Genomic DNA, 16,489 nt, shown 5'->3' with positions numbered 1-16,489 from the left:
AACCCAGAGTCTTTACCAGAGTTTCCCAGCGGAAGATGTTGCTGTAGAAGCAGATCCAATTTTCAGAGAGGTAGAGTCGGCCCTGAAGGAGAATGTCTCTTTGGAGTGCACAAGAGTAATCTGTGGGAGGGTTGGGGAGAGCTCAGTGCCAGGGAGCACCTCCTCAGGCCACCTGAGGTCAGGCAGCCTTCCCACTCACTAGCACTAGGGAGCCCACCTGCCCACCACGGCCTGGGCGAGTCTGAAGCAGTGGCCCGGGGAGTCCCCAGCATCTCACCACCAGGAAGGTGAAGGGGTGAAACCCACGGCTGCCTACAGGCAGAGGGACGGCTGAGAGGGCAGAGGAGCTGGAAAGGCCTAGAAAATCATGTAATACCACTCCCCAGCCCACAACTGCCCCAGCCCGTCACTGCTGAACTGCCTGCATAGAGAAGAGGGAGCTCCCTCAAGGCCACCACCACGTGGTGCCCAGCCCCGAGCCCCACCCACAGGGTCAGTGCAGTGGACAGCCTCGCTCTCTGTTCCCAAACGGACTTGCTTGCTTGGGGATCCTCCAGGCAGAAGAAACCTCAGTGATACCCCCCAACTCCCAGGCTTCCTTCCTGGCCCCGACTCCCACATTGCCTGGCTCACCAACAATGAGGCGCTCCGTGTCTGGAAGCTGTTTAAAGAGCTTTCTGAAGTCTTCATTTCTCTGCTTGTAAGTGGGGCTTAACACCTGCATGACAACGACCAAGGTTAGCAGGATGCTCCTTGTTCTGGGGAGCTGGGAGGAAGGTGCAGGAGCACCGACCTGCGCATGTGTAAAAGGCAGAGACGTGGCTCTGTTATCCCACAGACCCTAGGAGGCCCGGGAAGGCAAAGGGGGCCTGGCACCGGAAAGCCACTGTGGAGAGGAAGGCCTTGTAGCCAGTGTCCGTCAATGAGAAAAAGTCAAACGTGCTACTTAGTGGGCCCACATCATAGCCTAACAAGACAAAGAAAGGGGGTCACCTCCAGGGAGCCTCCTGAGACCCCCATGCCAGCTATTGCTGCTCCGCCTTCCGCCAGCCGGAGTGCTACCTTAACAGTGAAGCAAGAAGGGCTCAAGGGGGCTGCCCGTCCCGCTAGCAGGACTCAGAATATCACGGCGCCCAGCACACCCCTCAGAACAAGGTCTCATTACTAACAGTAAGCACTTGCTGTGTGTGAAGTTCATGACTGGAAAAAAATTGTAGAACATAAGACTGGCACCAAGTTATATGTCAACTGTATCTCAGGGAGGAATCACACTTTTTTACAAAGATTGTATTAATAAAACTCACAAAACTGGTACGCAGTAGAGTGTACCGGCAATGAGAGGCACCCAAACTCATTCCCTCACCATCCTTTACAAGATTATCTAATCCAACCCTTACAGTATCAGTGAGGAAACTAAGGCCCGAGGGGAGTCCCCGCTGCCCTCAGTCCCCCAGCTGGCCAGCGGCACATCTCTGGATCCCTGGTCCTGTGCTCACCTCTCCCACCACCTGTGCCTCCAGGTGCCCTGTGCCCACCTCGCTTTTGGACGCCTCAGTACAGACTCATACACATAAATGACCCTGGCAAATCCGCCTGGGAAATATTGGGTGGGCCAAAAAGTCCGTTTAGTTTTTTCCTAAAATAAGACACATTTTTAATTTTCACCGATAACTTTATTGATTTGAATATTTGGAGTATGTCAGCTATCTCCTGCAGAGTATAACGTTGACTGTTCTCAATTAATGTCTCAGTTTGGTTGCTATCAACTTCAACTGGCCTACCTGACAGTGGAGCATCACCCAGCAAGAAATCTCCAGCATGAAATTTCCCAAACCATTTTTAACACGTTTGACCAGTCACAGCACCTTCTCCAAACACTGCACAAACCTTTTTTTTGTATTTCAGTTGTATTTTTACCTTTCTTGAAATAATGAAACATAATATGCCAGAAATGTTGCATTTTTTCATCCATCTTCAATATTAAAATGGTTATACAAAATTCACCAATTTTGATAAGTGTTTTTAAATGCACACTGATATGACAGCCGTCACAATACAATCTAACAAAAGTGTTTCGAATGAAATTCAAGACAACTAGAGCCATCTTAGGGAAAAAAACAAATGAACTTTTTGGCCAACCCAATACCAGGACCCAGTTGGATACACGAAAATCCTGCTCTTTCCAAGCTCACAGTCTTAAAAAAAAAAAAAAAAAAAAAAAAAGTGGCCTGTGGCTGAAAGGCACCCAGCAGTGCTAGCGACACAGGAGGAGCCATGCACCTCAGCACAGACTCCTGCCCTCTGGCCAGCAAACCAACCTCCTGCTAGGAGCACACACGTGTAGACAGGCTGTCCTGGTGATGGGCACAGATGGCTTGTGGTCATGGACACTTCCTCACCCACTTTCCCAGGAATCCTCCAGCATATAGCTGTCACGACAACAGCATGAGCTGTCTACCACTCGGTTTCTCTTTTTCTGCAAAGCTGAATGGCCCACCAGGAAGCAGGGGCTGCGGCCTGAGCCGAGTGGCTTGGTGCCCCCGTGCGGGAACAGGACGACCCCAGGAGGTGAGGGGAGAGAAAGTGAGTGACTTGATTCCAGAGCAGACACATTTTCCGGCAGAGAGAGGGAAGAGAATGCCCTCAGCGGCTTTGCCTGCAGTATTTGAGTTTTAAACGTCTGCTGTGGCTTGCTCATACAATGAGTTTTGCTTGCAATAGTGGACACCTAGGTTCCTACTCCAAAACAGGACTATGTTGAAAAATCCTAAACTTTGAATTCACCTGCATATGTTTGAACCTAGTATTAGGGCCACTGGGAGTGACTCTGGAAGCCAGCCAATCCTAGGATTTCTGTGACCAGAAATATAACATGTGTCTGGTCCATATTCTATGTCCACAGTGATACCGAGATATCCACTCCAAAGGGCCATCTGGCCTCAGAGAACAGCCCATACACTGAAAACCCTTGCTTGACCATCGCCACCTTCCTGCCCATGTCCCATGACCTCTAGAGCTACAACTCAGCTCCCACGGATGAGTCATTGCCACACACCAGGCACCGTCACAGGCCCTTCACAGGCAGCATTTCACCAGACCACAAGGTGTTTATTATCTCATCTTATAGGGGAGGACGTTGAGGCACAAGGAGGTGAAGCAACGTGCCCAGAAATGCTCTTGCTGAGTGGGAGTGTGGACTATGTGTCAAGGCAGTCTGACCCGGAGCTCTGGTCTGAGCCACCCCTCTACCTGGCCACAGGGCCACTGTGCTAAGCAAGAGCAGGACAACAGACGCCCCATCAGAACACATTCCCCTGGGGTGAGATGTTCACCTACTCTGGGCCACCCACTAGCCTTCCCTGCCCAGAGGCAGGCCTTTGGCTGGGGTGGGAGATTAACACAACCCTTATACTGTCGACGAGGGAACTAAGTCAAATCTGGAGCCCTCTGGGAGCGGGGCTCAGTGGGGAGTGATGGGGACTGTCAGTCACACGGGCACAGAGAACTGAAGGTGCACACTCACAGCTGGGATGTCCTCAGATCCACACCAGCAGCAGAGCTCCTCACCAGCAGGGGCCTCTGCGACCTTCTTCAGGTACCCCTGTAAGGGCTGGCTGTCCGGCTCCAGCAGGAGGTTCCAGAGCACCCCAGATTCCGTCAAAGATTCCATGGCGCCCCGAGGCCACACCTCTTGCTGGAGCCCAGCAGCTCTACTGTCCCCACGGGGTGCGAACAGGCTCCCCCGGGCTGAACACAGATGGGAGGCCTCCGGCTTCTCGGCAGAGGGTCTACGTGCCCCTGCCCCGCTCCCTGTTCTCTCCCAGAGCTCGGTTCCCAGCACCAGGTTTCACAAGTGGGAGGGTGTGGTCAACACAGTTCTTGGGACAGGCTTGCTGGCCAGCCTCCCATGGCTGGGCTCTGCTTCGCCCCGCTCAGCTCCCACAGGGTGTCTGGTCTCCGTGCTAAGGGTGACCCGGCCCCTCCTCCTGGTCCGCGTGGACAGTCACTCCGAGACGCCTGCTGAGCCAGAAGAGGTGTTCAGCACGGCAGGTGCACGGGGCGGCTGAGGGCTGAGCGGCAGGCCCTGCCAGACAGGCAAACTGCACAGGAAGAGCGTGGCCCTGCTGTCGGGTCCAGAGGTCCGCCCGACCGGTTACTCACATATAGCAGAGTGGCTCATAGTCGGTCTGAAACTCCAGGCAGAGAACTAACGCCCAGCCCTCCAGCTCCGTCTGGCCTGTCCCATACCGCAGTCCATTCAATGTGCAACCTCTCCTCTGGGCGGACACGGTCGCTATGACTCACTGCCCTCACCCCGGCAGAGCAGCCACCAATGTCTCTGGCAACAGAGCCTGCTCTCGCCCCCTCTCCTGCACACACCCCTTTCCTCCCAGACCGTATTCCTCTTGGCTGACCAGCAAACAACTTCTTTGTTAGACTCGCTGGTGGCAGGAGGGAGGGGGGAGGCAGGACGGGTGGGCGGGCAGGCCAGAGCCCCACACATGCTTCAAGTTACAGGATCTGGTGAGGGTACTGGCCAACGTCCTCTAGTAACCCTGGCCTGGCCTGGCCTCCCGCAGATGTTTCCTGCAATAATGGAAAGGAGCTGGCCCGGGCGCCAAGTGGGGGAAGGGATGAGAAGGTGCGGGACACTGAAGTTGGGGGCTCCAACAGCCAGGGACTTCTTAGGGACGCACTCTCCCGTCGCGTACCCATCCATTCACTGAACTCCCTGCAGCCGCAGCAACAGGGGACTTGGCAGTTTAGCTCATCTCATTGCTGACGTGCTGACGGGAGAAGGTGAGGTCCACAGCTCCAGGGCTGGCTGAGGCAGCCCCTTCCTTCCCAGAGACCCTGCCCTGCCTCCGCCTCACAGAAGGGATCAAGTCCAGGAAGATTCCCTGGCAGCTTAGAACCTGAAGGCCAAGTAGCAATGCTGAGAAGAGAGAATTTGGCCCCCGGTCAAAAGGGGACAGCCCAATGCAGGCAAGCTGGGATCTCCCCAAGAGGAACGGGGTCAGGCCAACGAGGGCAACAGGAGCTCCGACAGAGAAGCCGGGGCCAGAGTCCTTCAGCACGGGCTGGGCAGACTTTCGTTCCCAGGAAAGGTCAGACTTCTGAGGGTAACAGGGCCCTGCCCGCACCCTAACCCAGCAATGCCCACCTTGCCAGGGGGTCTCGCGTCTGCCCGGGAGGATGGATGGCACCCTTTTCCCAGGAGCCTCAGTGGTTTGGTGAACTGCACTCAGACTTCAGTGTGCTTCTAACTGACCAGTGACTGCATGAAGATGTAGATCCTTGACTCCCAAGCCCAAAGATTCTGACTCACAGGAACCTGAGGGCTCCCAGTGGAACCATGTTGGAGAAAGTAGAGGAAAAGTCTGAATCCTTCCGCAGACTCCTGACCCTCCCTCAGTGTGCATCCCCGGCCCATCCAGTGCCTCCCTCCATCTCATCTCCGCCTTCTCCAGGGAGGGCGACACCTCTAACAGCTTTGACTGGGCCACAGCACTTGGGGGTGCTGCTCAGAAACAATGCAACAAATGAATGCACTCCTCACTCACCTCCAAACCTGTCCTTATGCACACAGCATCCTATGCGTGCATGCCCACGCAGATCCCCATGCTATACACATGGACTTCGGGGGCCTGGACCCTGCCACAGTCTCCAGATCACCCATGGGTGCTTCTCTCTGCCCTGTGTGTGTCAGCCTGTCCTCGGCAGTCTAAAGGGAGACTCAATGACTCCACGTTCCAGGTGAACAGATGCTTCTGTCCTGGGCCACACGGAGCCCAAGACCCAGCCCCACAAGGCTCACCCCTCCAGCACTTGCTTGGAAACATCTGAGGATTGCTGTGGGTTACACATGGAGATGACTGTCTGGGTGACAATGGGGGAAGCAGGTGTAAGATGAGTCTCAGTGCGTCAGCCGGGGAGGGCAGGGCAGGGCAGGACACCTGTGGCTCGGAGTAGAGGAGAGGGAATTGGCTCCAGGCTAAACATTAACTCTATGGCAAACACTGGGCGCTGGGACCAAGCGGCACCCCGTCCCAGGGAACCGCAGGGGGAGGGAGGGTGGGGGTGAGTCTGGGAGAGACACAGGGGGATCTGGGTGGAGACCTGGCTTCATCTAGGGAGATACTAGTTAAGACCCTCAAAGGAAACGCTGGCCCTCCAACCCAATCAAATCGCGGCAGGGAGGAGCCAGACAGGAGATAGAGACAGGAGGAGGTAGCGACTGAGTCCAGGGATAAGAGACAGGGTGGGCGTGGTGTGATACAGGAACACAGAGAGGACTGCGTGGGAGTGGTCTCCTCTGAAGACAGGATCACCCTGCAGAAAGTCAAGAACAGCAGTGGGGCGACAGGAAGACTCTTCAAAATAACAGAGGGAGAAAAGGACCAAGAGGAAACGTCAGTCCCCAGAAACTAACAGCAGGCTACCAAGGTTGCCACTGGCGGGTCCCCCTTCTATTCTCCCACATCACTGTCCCCAAACATGCAAATATCATTCCCGCATAGTTCTGTCCATCTCAGGCCTGTGTGGCCTTCCCTCGGGCTGGGCACCACCACACAGCCAGCTTCTGATCCCAAACCAGGGCATCAGGCAGCTGGGGCTCTAGGTCTAGGACAGCTGCCACGTCTGGGCGCCTGTCTCCTGATCCCAGAAATGTTCCTTCCGTGGGCCACCGTGAAGAGGACAGGACTGAGAGAGGCGGAGCAGGTGAGTATGGTACCTCTGCCCACCCGGCGCCAGGGAGACCTCTGCAGCTGTTTGCCTCCTCCCCCGGCGACACAAGCCCACTGTAGCCAGCAGGGCATCTGCAGGGGCCATCTGGAGCCCTTCCGCCTCCAGCTCTGCCCTTGGACCCCTGCTGAAGGCAGAGCCCCGTTTCTGCTTATTCCCCCATTTCACGTCCGCTGGGGCCGCAACGGATATAACTGGAATGGTCAGGTCAGGGGTGCAGATTTAACCAGGCCTGGGCGGGACTCAGGTCAATTGGAGATGACACCACCTTCAAACCTCACTCTTGACCAGAGCAGAGCGGCTCTCACGCCTCACCTTTCCACGCGCCCCTGGGGTCCTGCCACGTCCCGTGGGAGGAGACCAAGGAAGGAGGCAGCTGGGAGTGGGCAGGGCAGTGCTGGGCGGCTTCTTCTCCTCATACCCAGCGGGCCTGCAACCCTGCCCCAACACTCACCGCCCTGAGTCTGGACGGGGCATCTCTCTGTGGCCCTCGGGCTGGGGTTGCAAAGCCTTCACCTTTCTGCAGGACTCCGTGCAAGGATGGGGACTTGGGAGGGAGACTGTAAAGAGGGCCACCAGCAATGCTGAGAACGGGAGGTGGGTCAAAGGGCAACCGTCCTGGGTGACGCTGAGGCTGATATGAGGACTGGGCAGACTAAGGGAAAACAGAGAAGCAGGTCAAAGCCACAGTGCAAGGGCCTCCTGAAAAACCATCAATAGACTCCTGGGAGGCAGTTCTGCAGACTTCAGGGGGTGGGGGGCAGCAGGGGGAGCTGTGGCTGAACTGAAGTTTCCTGGTGGGGCATGTGCCCACGAGAGCAGACACACACACACCACATTGCAGGAGCAAGGGAGCCACTCAGGGGCACACGCACTGGGAGGACGGGGCACCCACGTCCGCGTGCAATGACCCAGGCGGCTCTGAGAAAGCGCCCAGGTCGCAGCTTCCTGAGAACACCAGGCAAGTGTGCCAGGAGAAGAGCCACACTCAAGCCCATGGTCTGCTCAGAGTGGGCACACAGGGGGTGATGCCTGCTGTGTGGAGCAGGCATCCCAAAGGGACAAGTCCAGAGTCGGAGTACTGGTCTGGGCCCTGGGACGGGGGCAAGGTTTTCATTGGCGGGGGAGGGGGGGTGTCCTGGTGTTACTTGAAGCAGCCTCTCCAGGGCTCTACCCACTGTGGCAGCTGCTGATTCCTCTTCGGACATAAAACATGTGGCAAAAGAATGAAAAGAGAAACTGGACACAGCTGGCATCCACAGCTTAGGCCGGCTGGGGGCCCCTTGTCACATCCCGGCTCCGGCCTTTCGCCTCATAGCTGCCTGCCATTTCTATCCCCCTGCATGTCGTTCTGTTCTGCTCCCCGTCCCAGCAGTCAGGCCGCCCCCTGGGGAAGTTTAGCACAACCAGGAGAGGGCAGCACCAGGCCGTGGAGAGCAGATGCAAGGAGCCACATCTGCCTGGCAACCCAAAACTGGGGAGCAGAGGAGGAGGGAGCAGCAGGAGGACATTTACAGCCGGGTCCCGGGAGGCCTGGCACTGCTGAGAAGACAGAAGGACAGACAGCCTGAGTCCAGTGCCCTTGGCCGCTGTTCGCGAGGATCTGTGATGGATGGAAGTCAGTAACGTTTCTGTAATTTTCTCGGGGAGAGGGTGGGGGGTGAGAGGAGGGTGAGAGGCAGGAAAGGCCTGGGAACCACGTGGGTTCTGGGGCCGGCGTTGCGGTTTTGTAAGGAGCTCTGCTGAGCCAGCCAGGGCAGACGGCCTCCGCGCGCCTCCAGCTGCCGGGGCATCAGCCAGGAGGCAGGTCCCCAGCCCTGCCCAGCTCCTCTGCTGCCTCTCATGTATCTGTCATCAAAACCCTTGGCCTCTGGGCCCTCTGATGGCGGCTGGCCCTGCAGCCAAGAGGCCACACTGCTGAGTGCTCAGATGCCAGCTCTTGCGGGGGGTGGAGCAGTGGGGGAGGACATCAGAGGTGAAGGGACAGGAGAGAGACAGGACAGAGCGAAGCCTGCAAGAATCACAGAGAGCCAGCCAGGAGACTGGAAACCAGAGGAAAGAGGTAAAACAGAGGTGGGGGGAGGGGAACGGGGGACCAGAGGGAAGAGGTGTGGAGGGTTCAAGGAGAGGGAAGAGCTGGAACAGACGGGCCTGGGCGTGAAGCAGAGGAGAGGCGAGGACAGCCTCTAACCACGAGGAGGGGGACCTGCAGGGCTCAGTGGGAACGTCTTCACCGTTGAATGCTCAGCAGCCATGTGCTTCCGGTCCCCATCTGGGGCGCTGATTTTGCCACATGGCTCAGAAGGGAGGAAGGTTTCATGGGGCCGAGGATGCCAAGTCCCCACTCAGCTCCCCGGAAAGCAGCTCCTGCTCCCCTCACACAGAAGGATGAGCGCTCTAAGCCGCAGGGAGGCCATGAGGCCCCGGCGGGCCCAAGGTGGTGGGATGGGAAAGAAGGGGCAACACTGCTTTCTCCCTCCCACAGGCCCCCTCTGCCCGCAAGTCCCCCGACAGCACAGCCCACCCACCTCCGCCCTGTCTGTGCTGCACGGGGATGAGCAGGCAGATCGGTCAGTGCACGGAGCCACCCAGGAGCAAGCAGGCCGCTGAGGGGCGGGTGGGAAAGCTCGGGGCTCACTGCCAGCCGCATGATTTGGGGAGACACCGAGCTGGGTGGAGAACATCCCACTCCCCCCATGCCCAAAGTGATTCTGACCTAAGGCCCTACCTTAAACCCGAGCGTCTCCCCTATCCCATCCCCAGAGTGTCTTCAACTTCTGTCACCCACGGCCACCTTGTCCCACACCTGCAGGGCAGAGCCTGGGCTTCGGGAACAGGGGAAGATGGCAGCTGCGTGCTCCCTTGGGATCGAGTGTGGGCGCAGTGGAGTCAGAGGACAGACAGGCAAGGAGATGAGGCCACGCCCCAGCGGCCACTGCCAGCCCCAGCACCATGCAGTCCCATGGGGCGGGCACAGCTAGCGGGCCAGCTGAGTGACGTTGCTCCCCACTCCTCAGGAGGAAATTCAACATCCTGTGGCCCAGTCTATGGGATGAAGCAGATGTGGCCCCACTGTGCAGTTTCTGGCTACAGAGCACCTGCTGAACCACCCCATGGATGACCCCAGGCTTCACCTTTGCCACAGATCCAAGTGCAGGGATGTCTTCTAGGAGGGGCCACCCTTGGGGCTTCTGAGGCATGCCCTGGGGTGGGGGGGCGGAGAGCTCAAATTCCATTAGATGGGCAGTCTCTCTATACTACTGGGGGAAAGCCTTTTGGCTGCATCTCTCTCTCCCCAAATGTCTTGGTTAAAGACACTATGGCCCTAAGACTGGCCCAGATCTGTCTCAGTGGCAGAATTCTGTCCAGTCTTCCCTGACTGGTCTCTTTCAGTAAGTCTGGAGGAGCCTGGCCAGGAGTCTAGGGAAGGACAGAGTGTGCCCACTCTCCTTGGGCTCCCTGAACCAATCCCGCCTCCCAGCAGTCCTGTCCTGCAACAGAAGAGCACCACTGTGTCTGGCTTTTGATGGAGGGCTGGTCAGGGCAGAGGCCCACCCTCCTGGGCCCCTCAATCTGCTACTGACCACAGGTACGCTACATTTCTCCATTCCCCAACCACACCCATGTCCCTCCCACTCATGAGCACCCACAAGAATAATAAACAGGGATACTTACATTGTACCAGCTCTGGCTTTTCTGAAAGGACAAAATAAAAGAGAAAGTGACATTAGTCAGGGAGGAGACGGTAGGCACAGCCAGGAACCCCCAGCTCCGGAGGGCAGGGGACACAGACAGCGGGGCAGCAGCGAGAGGACTCCAGAGGCAGCTGACACTTCCCATGTGGCTGCTCAGGAGAGCCCTCCTTTCTCAAGACAGCCCCGAAGGCAGGCCGGGGAGCAGCCCATGCTGGCAGCTCTGCCGCGCTGGGGACAGGCAGTGGCAGCACCAGCCAGAGCTCAACCGGAAGGGAGTCGGAGCCCCATCACAAGGTTCTGCGGATGGGGGGCAGGATGCACGCAGGCATCCGAGGCCCCGTCCCCCATGGGCCCTGACCAGAAGCAAAGTGCAGACGGAGACCAAGGCGGCCCTCCGTCCCTGGGCAGCCGCTCTACAGGAGGCAGGACAGGATGCCTGATGTACGGGAGGGAAAGGGAGTGCCTAGGAATTCTCCCAGCTGTGTGTCAGCCAGCAGACCAACCCATTCCCACTCCTGCCCAGCAACTGACCGCTGGCCTCCGTGGTCACGGCAGGGGCAGGCGAGGGCTCTGCACTGGGAGGAAAGCTAGATACATCACTGCTAACTGCCCCCCGGACTGTGGCACTGTAATCCAATACCAACAAGAGCAGGCTCCGCCCAGCTCCAGAATCCCAGCGCTCTCTCCATGCCCAGCCCTGGTGACTGCAGGTATGTTAGGGGAAGGAGGGAGGGCTAAGACTGCCTTGTCTCTCTGTCATCTCGCTGGCCTGGGGCCTCACGCACACCCCACCAGAAAGGCAGATGGCAGAGAGGAGCAGACACACACACACACACACACACACACACACACACAGACACACACACACGCGTACACTTGCCTAGGCCTCATCCTTCGAGGTGCTGATCCAATACGCTCAGGTTGGGGCTGGAGTATTTCCAGTTTTACAAAGCTGGCCAAGGGCGTGATTCAGGTGGAGAATCACTGGGGAGTGGGAAACGCTTCCTGCAGGCCAACACTTTACCTGTAGGCAGAGGTTCGGAGCCTGGGCACAACAAACGGCCTTTGTCCCCTCCCCCGGGTCCTACGGTCCACTGTGGCAGCACATCGCTGAGCCAGGCTGGGGGTACGCGTGGGTGAGTGTGGCTGTGCTGAGGAAGGCGTGGCCCTGTGCACCCCCCCACCCCAGCTCTCCCGTTCCAGCAGAGGGGGCACCTATCGAGATGCCTCTTCCACTGCTCAAAACATCTGAACTCATCAATTTTGATGCCTTTTAGTGCTTCGGTCGTTTTTTTGTTTCACTTCTTCCACATCAGTGAAATGTTTCCCTTTGAGGACTTTTTTCATCCGAGGAAACAAAACAAATAGCTCAAGGCGAGATCGGGTGAACAGGGAGAATGGGGCACGGGGGTCAAAAACTGCTGAACACTCAGTGCAGTGTGGGCAGGTGCGCTCATAAATCACCCATCATGAGCTGGGCAAGCACAAACGCACTGAAAGAGTCTTCAAAAAATATTCACTGAAGCCGAGCACAGCCTCTCACAACACCAGCTGGTGCACCGATACAGATGGGCTAGAACACTCACTCACCTAGCGAGGGAAGCTCTACTAGAAGGGGCCTGCCCTCCAGAAGATAATTCCAGTTTTGGGGGGGAGATTCCCCCTCATATACCAATGAGAGCAAGAATTTTTATCTTGTTCCTCAGTGTGAGGCTACTCTACCCAGCTATTTCTGGCAGCTTATCTGCTACCGCTGAGAAAGATGGACATCCCCCTCCAGCCTAATCCATGGAAGTCCCTGAGAATACCCATTGTGGGCTCTTGGATGCAGATTAGACCCTGAAGGCTCTGCTCTCCCAGGAATGAGTCCTGACAGGGTGGGCCCAGTTGTGGGGGCCTCAGAGGGTGAGAACAGGGTCTTCCATTGGCAGGAGGGAGGGGGCTCACTGACAGACACCTCCATGGGCCAGACACATGGGAAGACCAGAACTCTGGAATGGGGAGGAGGGCTTTTCTAACAGGTTGTAAATGGATTTGGCTAATAGGAGAAGAGGTGTTACCAGTAGACAGTCTGTCTGGAGAGCCAGGGAGGCTCTCCTGTTGGCTAAGATAATGGCAGGTGGAGGTACTTACACTGAGCACACGGAAACCTAGAAATATCAATGAATAGGGCCTGAGCACAAAAAGCTTGGAATATAATTGGATAGAGAAAATAGCCCTACCCACCTATTTGGTACCAGATTGAGGTGGGACCAGGGAAAGACAGGCCCATGTGCCAAAGAAGGCAAAATGGTGCGGGGGGAGGCAGGCACTAGACCAAAGAGGCCTGTCAGTTGAGCCTGGGGAGAGAAAGGGTCGGTTGGGAAGTGAACCTACCTGAAGCACATGGAAGTTTGGGAAGTTGATTGATCATTCTGAGAAAGCACCCGGTCTGCCCACATCCAAAACAAATATAATCCCAGGGGAACAAAGAGGTGCTCTCTCTCTCTCTCTCTTGACTTGTGCTTGCTCATGACCTGGACTCACGCGCATCCTCTCCACGGACCACATGGTCCTAGCAGCCACATGGCCCACGGCCTCCAGGAGGGAGCCTCCTCTCCCTCTCTCACGTGCATGTGCACACCCTTTTGCCCTCCTGCTGATGCACTGGCTGGCAGGTTCACACGCTCTCCCAGGAGCACGCAACCTTTCAGTTCTAGAAGCCGCATGCAGGCTCCAGGAGGGAGATCGAGAGGAACAGCAGCTGGAAGACGCTAAGCCTCTGGACTGTGACTATGGCCACTTAGCAGCCACATGCAAGCTCCAAATTGGAGCAGGAACTCTGGACTCCGGCTTTTGTCCTGGCCTTGCTGAGGTCATGGCTGGACAGTTTCCATGGCAGAGGTGGGAGTCCACCATTCTCCCAGGTTGTGCAGCGCCTGAACAAAAACCTCCTTCCTTCGGCAGCAGCATCTGCCTCATGAGTTTGGCTTTTACGGCGGCAGGCAGCCGAACCCCATTGTTTTTTGCTTTCTGTTTTTGTTTTTGTTCAGTTATAGAAGGAGTCAGGAAAAGCACCCAAAGACAAAGCTGTCGAGGAATAGTGAACTGAGCAGAGTACAGGTCTATTGCCTCCTAGAAGAGGTCTGAAGAGCGAGCACCAAGGGAATGCAAGTCCCTGGAAATAGACCCATTCCCTAAAAACACCTGGCCGGTGCAGTGGCTCCGGGGAACAGGAAAATGAGGGTGAGGGCACAAAAGCGGGTATGAGGATCTCTACATCTAATAGAAGTTAGGAGAAAAAAACTTCTTACTTTGATCAGGTTAAGTCTGTCATACTGAAAAGAAACCCACAAAAGTTAGGAATTAAAAAATAGAGAAAAGTCAAGGGGAAAAAGCCCAGGGACCCAGAGCAGGGTGACGTGGCACACCCAGCACAGGAGGGCTCCCGGGGCTACTGGGCACCTCCCCTGCGGCCATCCCGGATCGGGAGCTGGCGGGAACAGGAGACGGCCGCTGGCTCCCTCTAGTGGCCCCCGGCCGGCACTACAGAGAGGAAGCGGGCACGGAGCAAGCACCAACTCCAAGGGTCCTGGGAAGTGGAAGTGAGCCTGCTGTCTCCCAGCCCCCTGCCCTGGTCAGGGCTGCCCCCGGGTCAGCCTCAGCAGTGCAGTTACAGACTCACAGCAAGCCCAGCCCTGCACAAAGGCCCAGGGAGACATGGCGGCCAGTGGAGGGAAGAGGACACAGTGTGAGGCCTGGCTCTGGGGCAAGGGGTGGCTCGCTCAAGCCTCCCTGAAAAATGGTGAGGTCCCCTCCTCTGGGAGAGCGACTGGGACAGGGCATGCAGTGGCCTGGCTGGGACAGCAGCTGCAGCAGCTCCAACTACCAGCCCCCTTGCCATGGGCACCGGAGGTCTCTCCCCACCACACAAACATGCTCTCCTCCTCTGTCCTCCTCACTGCGGCAGCTTCTCCGCACTGTCTGCTCCAGGCCCCGACCTGGGTGGGACTTGATTTCTAAAGCCTGGGTGTCCCACACATGTTATTTCCCAGAGCTGGGGTGTAGGGTGCCCCTCCCGCACAAGCCAGTCTGGTCATAACTGCATTTAGAGGATCATGATGTGGGTGACAATGGTCAGGGCTGGTGAGCGAACGGGGTGGGGAGGCAGCAGCCCAGAGCCGGGAACCCAGAGAGTGTATGTGTGTTGGGGTAGGCGCTGCCTCCGCCAGCTCTTCAGAGGGAAGGGAAACCTTGAGTCCTCAGTCACCTGCCTCCTTAGCTCCTTCTAAAAAGGGGGGCTGAGATTAATGCTCGATCATGCTTAACTCGCGGGCCCTTCTCTGTGCCCCATGTGGCCTTTCCAGAATCTCAGAGCCCTGGCCTGAGTCAGTGCACTGGCCCCTGAGACGTGTCCCAGTCACCCTGCTCAGAAACGAGTCTCCCGCCCCGAATGCATGTAGCACCCCCAGCTCTGCCTGGGTTTCCACGTTCAGGCTTGATTCACAGATACTCTAGGTAGTTTTTACCTCCCTTCTCAGACTGTGAGGAATCTGGTTTCACGCACCTTTTCCAAAGACCTACTTGGGAGCTTTTAACAAATCCTCGTTCCTGAAAACTCTAGCACCACCTGACTACCAGAGACGCTCTGTAAGTGGTGGTGACAAATGACCACAGTAAGTACTGCTCTGCTCACTGAGGGCCTTGCTGGGCAGAGGTTAAGGAAGCTCAGAGCTTTAGCTCAGGATGGAAAAGTGAGCAAAGGCTGTGGGCAGATGTTGAGAGGTGTGACCACCTGGTGCCCCTTCTGGCAGCACCTGCTCTCTCCCCTGAGAGATGTGTGAGGGGCTGGAGAGGGGGTGACAGAGGTCATCTCAAAGCCCTGTTGCCAGATGTGCCCGCACCCGCCAAGACCCTGAACACACAGAGAACTCCTCCTGGCTCCCCTACTGCAGGCAGAGCTCTTCCCATCCCCAGCCAGCAACAGTCATTGAACGTCATTGGAACCCAGATGTGCTTCTAGCCTGAAGGTCACTGATGGTAGGATGAGCCCTGCTGCCTCTCATTCCTTCCTCAGGGAAGACTCCGCTGTTGTCCCTCCTCCTCCCCAGAACACTTACAGGGCTTGAGACTGTTATTAAGTCATCCCTCGGCTTTCTCTTCTTGAGGTGACATCCCCCCCATTTCCCCGTAAGTGTTATGCCCGGACCCTGACACTAATAAAATATCTACTGTTCCCCCTCCACTTCCTCCCAGGTCTCCTCAGGCCTTGGAGATTCTGGGGCTCTGAGCAGACTTAGGCATTGCACTGCCCCTGGACCTGGCCACAGGTCTGCAAGGCCTGACGGACTGCTACCTAGCCTCCTAGGGACATGACGGGCCCCGGGCTGGTGATGGGTAGGGAGTGGTATGGGGAGCTCAGGCTGGGCAGCTCTCAGGGGGCAGGAGGAGAAAAGGAGGTGCCAGGTAGGGCTCCCGATGTCGTTCTAGTGCACCATGGAACTCACCTATGGGAATTTGTGACCCTCAATCAGGGAATCAGGAATCACTCACCAAAGCGGACCTAAGGGGGGGCATCAGTACTGAGGCCCGCCTGGATAGAGCCTCCCTTTCCCAAAGGAATGAAACAAGCCCTGGCCAGACTCTGCTTCTAGCTGGCACCATGTAAGGAGGGAACAGATCCCCAGCCCCAGGCATTGTTGGGGAGCAGGCAAACACGGGGGTGGGTGGGTGGGGTGCAGGTCTGTTCTCCAATTCCAGGTGCAGTGGAAATGGTCCCTTGGTAACTTCAAGCCAGCCTGCCAAGGGCAGTGGGCCCGGTCTTCTGGGAAAGGGACCAAGCAAGACACGGGCCAGAATGGGCAGGGGCAGAGGGAAGGGCACAGCACACTGCAGACAGGTCAACATCAGAGGGGAGACCACAGACAGACGAAAGATGGCTTACTTTTGAGAGGCGCTTGTGAGACTAAGACCATGCATGCAAAGAAGGTATTTGGGAAACGGTGGGGAAGAAGAGGAAGAACAAGAAATCAAAAGGCAAATTCAGGCGGGATGCCCAATCCTGTGCC

General features: G+C 56.9%; 1 protein-coding gene across 2 annotated transcripts in view; it reads right to left on the bottom strand.

The window, feature by feature from the left end:
- Positions 1 to 16,489, bottom strand: part of GRAMD1B (GRAM domain containing 1B) — a 154,591-nt gene that overhangs the window by 21,829 nt on the left and 116,273 nt on the right. For both annotated transcript variants that reach the window (XM_090257704.1, XM_090257702.1), the window contains exons 4-6: positions 10,423 to 10,443; positions 634 to 718; positions 17 to 120 (exon numbers count right to left, since the gene is read on the bottom strand). In XM_090257704.1, coding sequence (XP_090113830.1) covers positions 17 to 120; positions 634 to 718; positions 10,423 to 10,443 — 210 coding nt within the window. The remainder of the gene's footprint in view (positions 1 to 16; positions 121 to 633; positions 719 to 10,422; positions 10,444 to 16,489) is intronic.

The sequence above is a fragment of the Furipterus horrens genome, unplaced genomic scaffold (genome assembly GCF_987537825.1).
Source record: "Furipterus horrens unplaced genomic scaffold, mFurHor1.1.pri manual_scaffold_11, whole genome shotgun sequence".
Taxonomy (NCBI): domain Eukaryota; kingdom Metazoa; phylum Chordata; class Mammalia; order Chiroptera; family Furipteridae; genus Furipterus; species Furipterus horrens.
This window is presented reverse-complemented; position numbering and strand designations above follow the sequence as displayed.